This window comes from Balaenoptera musculus, chromosome 4 (genome assembly GCF_009873245.2).
Source record: "Balaenoptera musculus isolate JJ_BM4_2016_0621 chromosome 4, mBalMus1.pri.v3, whole genome shotgun sequence".
NCBI lineage: Eukaryota > Metazoa > Chordata > Mammalia > Artiodactyla > Balaenopteridae > Balaenoptera > Balaenoptera musculus.
In genome coordinates this window covers 129171245-129180266 of record NC_045788.1, presented here as the reverse complement: position 1 = coordinate 129180266, position 9022 = coordinate 129171245, and the positions used below count along the sequence as shown (strand labels likewise).

The following is a 9022-nucleotide window of genomic DNA, read 5'->3' as shown; positions in this document are numbered from 1 at the left end:
GCCCATGGAGCTAGGACTCATACCGCGGAGGTGAAAGGTCCTGCCTGGCTGCTGCTGATACAATGCAGCAATGAATGGTACGTGCAATGAGGTTGACTCTGATTGTCGAAAAAAAAAGATGGAGACGGAAAACAACTGCTGCCTAAACCAATTGCTGCTACCAGGGCAAAGCGCTGCTGCTGAGATGATGTTAACAGTATGGAGCAAGTCCCTTCTTCCTCTTCTCTTTCCGTCTCCTTCTAGTCCATCGTCCTCCGCCCCCCCCCACCCCCACACGTTGAAGGAACCTAACAGGAAGCCAGTTGACTAAAGGAGAAATAGTCTGCAGAGCCTCCGTATCATGGAGTTGATTATAATAGGGTGAGTGTGTGGGCATGAGAGATAATAACCAGCAACATGTGCTTATGTTTCTCTACTGTGATTCTGAGGAGCAAAATCACTAACTACAAAACCTGTAAATTTCAAATTTTAAGAGAGACTACCACACTACCCTCTTTTCTAAAAGCTGCACATAACACTTTTGATATGGGGGGGGAGAAAAAACGCGGAGGGGGGCGGATTTAGAGTTGCCTAGAGCACTACTTTGCAAATTTTAACAAAACCTGGGGAAATTGTTAAAAATGCAAAATCTAATTTAATAGTCCCAAAGTGGGCCTGACAGTCTGCATTTCTAAGAAGCAGCCGGGTGATACTGATAATTGCTTTTTTGCGTGGGGGGGGGTGGGCTGCGTTGGGTTTTAGTTGCGGCATGCAGGATCTTCCTTGAGGCGTGCGGGATCTTTTCGTTGCGGCACGCGGGCTCCTCTTCAGTTGTGGCCTGCGGGTTTTCTCTCTCTAGTTGTGGCTCGCCAGCTCCAGGGCGCGTGGGCTCTGTGCTTTGTGGCACGCTGGCTCTCTCGTTGAGCTGAGCGAGCTCAGTAGTGTGGCACGAGGGCTTGGCTGCCCCTCTGGCATGTGGGAATCTTAGTTCCCCGATCAGGGATGGAACCCTCGCCCGGTGCACTGGAAGGCGGATTCTTTACCATTGGACCACCAGGGAAGTCCCGATAATTGCATTTTAAAAGGTCTAACATTGTCCCATCTTCCTTCAGTCACTACTGTGTCATTCCATTGCTACCCTTGTATGAAAATACCTCCCTTATGGCCCATGCCGATCTCCTACCCGCTAAGCAGGGAACAAACCTTCGCTGCAGGAAAGCGAAGAAGCAGGGTTTGGCGCTATTGGTCCAATGCTTGGCTTCCTATTGGGCAGGGGTTACGTCACTCAGATGGGCGTGGCCACAAGTGTGACATTTCCCGCCACGGATGGCCAGGGACGCGGCAGGAGGCGGGAGGGGAAGTGGGGCGGCATGTGGGCGGGGTGGGTGACGGAAGGGGAGGGCCAGGGGAAGGCGTTCCTGTGGGTCCTTTTCCGGTGCAAGGGGCCGGAAGTTGTGGCTCGATCGTGTTAACTCGGGGGCTGCGGGGTGAGAGTGCCGCTGAGACCGCGAGCATGGGCGGGAAGAACAAGCAGAGGACTAAGGGGAACCTGAGGGTGAGTGTGGGGTGGCCCAGCCAACCTAGGAGTCCTCGCCTCGCAGTGGCTGGCTCCGCCCGGCGCAGGGCCGGAGGATGTGTGGAGCGCGGCTGTGGGGAGGCGTGTGTTTGCGTGTCGAGTGTGACCTCTCTGTTGTGTGTGCGTCCCCGCGGGCGGGGTGGGTTATCTCTGAGCAGACTGGGGAGTCGTGAGAGAAAAGATGTTCCGTGCCAGAGCTGTCCCCACCCGAGCATATTCCCCCCCCCAACATTTTCATTAAGAATTGGTTCCGTGTCAGCTTCAAGAGGAAGGTTACCTGGCCAGGGTGGCAGGGGTGAACAAGGGAATTGGGTGGGAAGCAGTTAAGGTGAGCCTGGTGTGCACGGTATCTCGCATCATGTCGCTCCTTCGCTCAGAAACCTGCTGTGGCTCCCCACATCCCTCGGGGTAAAGGCTAAAGCCGTGACGACGATACATACACGGTGCATGGTCTGCTGCGGCCCCTTTCCATCTCCGACCCCATCTTCAACTCCCTCCGCCTCGCTCACTCCATCTGGCCACGCTTATCTCTTCACCGAACCTTGACCTTGCCTGGCAGGCTCCCCGATGCTCTTTTGTTAGGTGCCTCCAAATTTTGCCCGAGATACCTCAGTGAGGTCTCCGGTGATCACCCTATTTTAAGTTGTAGCCCTCCCCCCGCCCCGCTCCCTTTTCTCCTTTCCTGCTTTATTTTATTCCATTGCATTTATGACTTTTAACATATTAGTTGACTGTCCCGCTTCATTTACTGTCTTGCTTCACTAGGATATTAGTATAGGATATAAGTATCATGAAGGCAGGCGTTTCTATCTGCTGCTGTTAACCTTGGAGCCTAGAACAAATATTAGCATATAGTAGAAGTTCACTAAATACTTGTTTAAACCCCAGAGTGGACTAAACTACAGGATTGGGGATGCCATAATGATATTTTTTATAGTACTAGGTTTATTATGGCACAGTCTAATTTTATGAGGATGCTTTTTTCCTGTTTCTGAAACAATTCTCGTGATTCCAGTACCACATTTTCTTAGATCTGTCACTTAATCTGTTTTGGAGGTTAATAATAGTAACAGTGATAATAGTAACTTACCTTGTGTTAGTACTCTCCTAAATGCTTTACTTGCATCCTCATTTAATTTTATTTTTTTATTTAAAAAATTTTCTCAATGTTTACTTTTGAAATATTCCAAATATTAGGAAAAGTTGCAAGAATATTAGAGCAACAACTCATAAATTCTTTACCTAGGATTACCAATTGTTAATCTTTGGTCACTTTTGCTTTCTCTTTCTAAAATATATGTATTTTGCTGAACCGTGTGAGAATTAGTTGCAGAAATCATGACCCTTAACTCCTAAATACTTCAGCATGTATTTTCTAAAAACAGCACCATTCTTCTACACAACCATGAGCAATTATAACATGCAGAAAATTTAACTTCAGTATAATACTATTATCTAATAATATACATTATCATATTCAGATTTCTATAGTCATCTCAATATTGTTCTCTATGAGTTTTATTTAGATATAGCATTTAAAAAATTTTTTTAATTTATTTTTGGCTCTTGGTGCACGTGGGCTTTCCCTAGTTGCAGTGAGCAGGGGCTACACTTCATTGCGGTGCACAGGCTTCTCATTGCAGTGGCTTTTGTTGCAGAGCACGGGCTCTAGGCGCGCGGGCTTCAGGAGTTGAGGCACGTGGGCTCAGTAGTTGTGGCTTGTGGGTTCTAGAGCGCAGGCTCAGTAGTTGTGGCGTATGGGCTTAGTTGCTCTGCGGTATGTGGGATCTTCCCGGACCAGGGATCGAACCCATGTCCCCTGCATTGGCAGGCGGATTCTTAACCTCTGAGCCACCAGGGAAGTCCCTAGATATAGCATTTTTAAAAGCATCCAAGATCCATGAAAGGATCACTCATTCCATTTAGCTATCATTTAGATCTAGGCAGTTTCCTAGTGCCTTTTTTTGGAGGAAGATTCTTTTATGATGTGGACCATTTGGAAGAGTCTAGGCAGTTGATTTGCTTAACTTAGATTTGTCTAATTGTTCCTTATAATTACATTCAGGTTAAACAGTTTTTGACAGAAATGCTTCATAGATGATGTGTATTTCTCAGTGCCTCTCACACCACAGGGACACATAATGCCTGTTTTTCCTGTTATTGGTGGTATATGTTTAATCACTTGATTAAGGTGTTGTCCATTGTATAAGTGTCTCTTTTTATTGGCTATTAACAAATAATATGTGGAGTAGTAATTTCGGAATAACCTGTTCTCTCATAGACTTTCACTTAATGGTTTTTAGCATCCTTTGATAATTCTTGCTGGAATCAATTATTATTATGGTGGTTTGAAAACTTATGTTTAATCTTGACTACACCTAAGTCATGATTTAGTGACTGTTGTCTCATTTTAAAGGTGATGATTCTGAGGCTTTGAGAATTAAGTTGCCTAAATTCATGTAGTCAGGAAGTTGTGGAGTTGGGATTTGGACTTCAGAGTGGCAGTCATTTATTCACCAGAAGACTTTGAATACTGAATGCCATGTATTCAAAGACGATAGAGAAATTTTCTGTTCTTGAACTATTAGTTTGATGATAGATAAGTAAGCAAATAATTGTAATATATTAAAGAATTATGGAACAGGTATCAGTAGAAGCAAAGTGGGAGAACAGCAAAGAACGGTGATTGACCTGAGAGGCAAATGTTGAAAACATGAATGTGTTTTCAGGGATAAGTGGGAGTTTGTCAGGGAGAGAAGAGATTACACAAAGACCAAATTGTGGGTAACTAATAAGAACCTGCTGTATAGCACAAGGAACTCTGCTCAAATACTCTGTAATGGCCTGTATGGGAAAAGAATCTAAAAAAAAAAAAGTGGATATATGTATATGTATAATTGATTCACTTCGCTGTACTCCTGAAACTAACACAACATTGTAAATCAACTGTACTCCAATAAAAATTTTTAAAAAAAGAAGCATGTTTGCTGTTTGAAAAAAATGAATAAAAAGACCAGATTGTGAAAAGGCATGACATTTTCGGGGAACTTTGTATTGAGTTTGGAACTAGAACATAAATGGTGGGAACAAAAGGGAGCAGGGAGGAGGAAGTGGGACAAGAGAAGAAAAAAGTGTTAGAAAGATGACTGGAGAGGTCGAGGCCAGATGGTGAAAGATCCCGAAAGCTTCCTGAATTTGGTCTTTAAACTGTAGACTCAGGATTGCCACCTCAAATATTATACCTCTAGAAGCCAGGCACAAAAGAATGAAGTAGGTGTAGTATAAGAAAATTAACTGCCAGAAATAGTATCGACGTTCTTAATTTTTGAACTGTGGGTATGAGCATCTAATGTACAGTGGAGAAAGTAACAAGAAACAGTAACTACATTTTAAGTTCAAAGTAGACATTGAAAAAAGATACAATTAGTTGAAAATAATTTGTTTCTGTGAAACTGGACATCTGATACCTTTTCTGCACCTGGTTGTCACTGTCAGCTCTGGTCTTCAGGTCAGTTCAGAACTCAGCCTTGACTCCTTTAGCTTTTAGCTTTTTATACTATTTCATTATTCTGTTTCATAATAAAACTGTTTACACATGAGGTTATAGGTAAAATTCCAATGTCTTAATATCATCATAGTTTTCAGAATTATAATTCACTAACTTCCTTTGTAGCTCTTTATTCATGTATCAATATTGAGAAAGGTGAACTGAATAATTTTAGTTCATTTTAATAAAGTTTTAAAATAGAGAACCTTTTTTGAAATTAGGCCAAGTGCTACTGTTTTGAAAAAATATCTAGTCCATCATTTTCATTTCTGGTCACTCATTTCAGTTTAGGAAGTAGTACAGATTATTATTCCTTGATAAATGATTTTCCCAAACACAGTTTTGCTAGGTATGAACAAACTGAATCACACATTTGGATGTGGATTTTCAGACATTCTTACGGAGGAATAAGAAATAGATGAGTTTAGATGGGTTGTGATGTCATCCTGGACATTGAACTGAGGCATTTTCCTATTAGATGACAATGAATACATTAATTTCTTTCAACAGTTCAAATATTTTCTTTCTTTGTCACAAAGAATCCTGTAATTTTTAGTACTGGAAGCCACTATATTGTGTGTCAAACAAGCCACTGACTGTGTTTCAAAACAAAGGAGTGTATCTTATATCCTGATCATTGTATTGATTTTTATGTACATACTAATGTAAGTTGTAACCATTTTAGCCTAAAGAGATTTGGTTAGGCTGTGGGTATGTGGAAATGAGTGTGTCTGCCCACAAGGAACTCCTGGTCTAGAAGTTGCTATCATTAGACTTGTCCTAGGGTAGTTGCTTAATAAATATTTGTTGAATGAGTGGGTGAATGAAAAGATATCCATTTATGAGTTAATTTTGCATCACTACACAGTATACATATGTGTGTGTACATACTATTTATACAAAAGTTGGAAATAAAAAATTTCATACAACAGTACTTATTCTTACCATATGTGATGCGTTCTGATTTTTAAAATTTTGTTCTATTTCTTTAAAATGTTGTCATGGCCCATTAAGTTGATATCATGAGTCTCTAATGGCTTGTAATCACAACTTTAAAAACATGGTTCTGATGTTTAGGAAACCAGGAAATAGCTCCTAGGAACATTATTGTTAAGTTCTTGGTGACAAAAATATTTATCTTTGGGGAACATTGCAATAGATGCATAAGCTAGGGGGAAAAAGTCCTCAAATAGAAGTTTGCTTCATTGTGGGAATTGTCAAGTAATTACTACAAAGAACTCAAAGTTAAATTTTGAACTCTTCCTTGACTCTGACTTTTTTTCTACCTACTTTCTTACCAGCCTTCAAACAGTGGCCGAGCTGCAGAACTCCTTGCCAAGGAACAGGGAACAGTGCCTGGATTTATTGGTTTTGGAACATTTCACAGTGACCTAGGCTATGTTCCTGCTATTCAGGGAGCTGAAGAAATAGACAGTCTTGTGGATTCTGATTTCCGAATGGTGCTGCGGAAACTTTCAAAGAAAGATGTCACAACAAAACTAAAAGCAAGTTTTATCGTTTTCATTAAAATGGTCAAGAAAATCTTTTTGTTAAAATGTCATTGGCATATTTTATGTAAAGAAGAATGAAGAATCATCACTAATAAGTACTTTTAAATGAAGAATCATCACTAATAAGTACTTTTACAATTGTACTTTTTTCTGACACAGACTTTAGGTTATACTTATCTTCTAGGTTATAAGTTAGTTTTTCTGCACTTCTTAGAATCACTTTGGAATTCTGGCTTTACATTTTTTCCTATTAAGTAATGTAATTTTGACTCTCTAATTTTAAATGGTTTTTGTTTTTTGTTTGGGTACGTTTTATATATTTTTTAAAACAACTGAAAAGTTTCTACCATAGTAACCTATAAAGGAACTCTTCAGATTAGTCCCATATGGCACAAACAGGGATGGTGTATTCTCACGTTATGTAAAATAGACTAAGCTTCTAGAACAGCATAAATATAATCAACAGCCAGTATTATGGCTGTTGATCCTTAACAATTTTAATAATTTATTTTAGGCTATGCAGGAATTTGGAACCATGTGTACAGAGAGAGACACGGAAATTGTGAAAGGAGTTCTTCCATACTGGCCAAGAATTTTCTGCAAAATTTCACTTGTAAGTATTAAGACTTGGCTAGTTTATTTCTGTTGTGGTTTTTTTGTTTTGTTTTTTGTGTTTTTTGTTTTTGTTTCTGGTTGAAGTTGTGGGGACTATCAAATTTATATGATTCATTTTTGGTGAGGGTTGTGGAATGTTATGTCAATATTATTATGCAGATTGGATCATGTTGGGTTGTAAAAAGGAGTCTGTTAGGTCCTTACTATAGAATTACCTAGATACTTTTAAGTCATAGCACATTTTGACAATGTAATTTCTTTGTATACTTGCTGCAGAAGAATGAGAATGAATTGCTTATTTATTCCAGGCTTAGCCTTGACTCTATCTTGAATACAGTCATTTTTAACTCGTTGGGAAAAGGAAAAATTAATCAGTTTTTTAATATAATTACTGATTTTAGTTTAGGTTTGTGCATAGGTGAATTCTTATTAATGGGTCCTCATCGCATACCCAGAAATGTCAGTATTTATTTTTATGGGTTAGAGCTGTTTTAAACCATATTATATTTTCAATAGGATCATGACCGCCGGGTTCGAGAAGCCACACAGCAAGCTTTTGAAAAGCTTATCCTTAAAGTTAAGAAACACTTGGCTCCTTACTTAAAAAGTTTAATGGGCTATTGGCTAATGGCTCAGTGTGATACTTACACACCAGCTGCATCTGCAGCAAAAGATGCCTTTGAAGCAGCTTTCCCTCCAAGCAAGCAACCTGAAGCCATAGCATTTTGTAAGGATGAAATTACAAGTGTAAGTCCTTGGAACCATTCTGTATCTATTTTTTTGAAGTATTTAAGGGATATAAGGCATATTACAAAGGCAGCTCTTTTACCTAGCATTGTGAGGATATGAGACGTGAAATATTTTCAATGGAAGATTGCGTTTTTTAAACGGTATTTATCAAAGTTGACCATTTTGGCTTTTTAAACATAATTAACTTTTTGGATTGGATCTTTCTAAATGATTTAAGTTTTCCCTGTTTATTTTAATGTCTTCATTTACCGTACCTAAAAAAATTTAGATATGTGCTTTGTAATATATAATCTAAAAAAAGAATACATCTAAAAATCAAATCTAAACTTTTTTCCCCCATATTTCCAAATCAATACATGTATACAAATCTGTTTCATCCTGGTATTCCTTTGTATATATAGATATACAACAGTTTATTTAACTTCTTTCATTTTAATATACATTTGGGATTTTTCCCCAGTTTTTTTTTAAGACTAGGTTTATTTATTTATTATTTTTAAAAATATTTACCCGGTTTTTTATGATAACAAACAATGTGCCTCAGTGAACATTCTTGAATAGATTTCTTCATACCCTGTAGGAGTGGGAGTTACCAGAACTTCTAGTAACTATATGTTGGGTCACAGGGTTTAAATTTTTTATAGATGTGGATAAACTGCCCTTCAAAGGGCCATACAAATTTGTACTCCCATTAACAGATATACATTTCTCCAACACTTGGCCAACAGTTTTGCCAGACTGATACCAGCCATAACTTTTGTGGCTTTTAGTTTGTACACAGTACTGTCCTTCCTCATTTTTTCTCTCCTTATTTGCTATTCCTGATATATGGACTGGAAAAAACTAGACGCCAATTTGTTAGCATTATACCAAGAGATAAAAATAGGTGGGCTGTGAGTCCATTGAGGAGAAGTAAAGATTTTAAAAAAAAGATAATGCTTGCATTTATTTCCTCATTTAGTACTCTTACATTTCCATAGCACCCGATGTATAATCCTACTTAAACACCTTCCCTCCTCCTCCCTCGTTTTCTCCCTGCTTCCC

At 39.2% G+C, this 9022-nt stretch overlaps 1 protein-coding gene across 2 annotated transcripts in view; it reads left to right on the top strand.

Moving 5' to 3' along the window:
* Nucleotides 1–1426: 1426 nt before the first annotated feature.
* The window catches only part of LTN1 (listerin E3 ubiquitin protein ligase 1), a 71373-nt gene continuing 63777 nt past the window's right edge, over nucleotides 1427–9022 (top strand). Inside the window, exons 1-4 of one of the 2 annotated variants that reach the window (XM_036850214.1) lie at nucleotides 1427–1534; nucleotides 6404–6607; nucleotides 7128–7226; nucleotides 7745–7975. In XM_036850214.1, the coding sequence (XP_036706109.1) occupies nucleotides 1493–1534; nucleotides 6404–6607; nucleotides 7128–7226; nucleotides 7745–7975 (576 nt within the window). In that variant the 5' untranslated portion in view covers nucleotides 1427–1492. The remainder of the gene's footprint in view (nucleotides 1535–6403; nucleotides 6608–7127; nucleotides 7227–7744; nucleotides 7976–9022) is intronic. The other variant, XM_036850215.1, reaches the window with a different exon arrangement.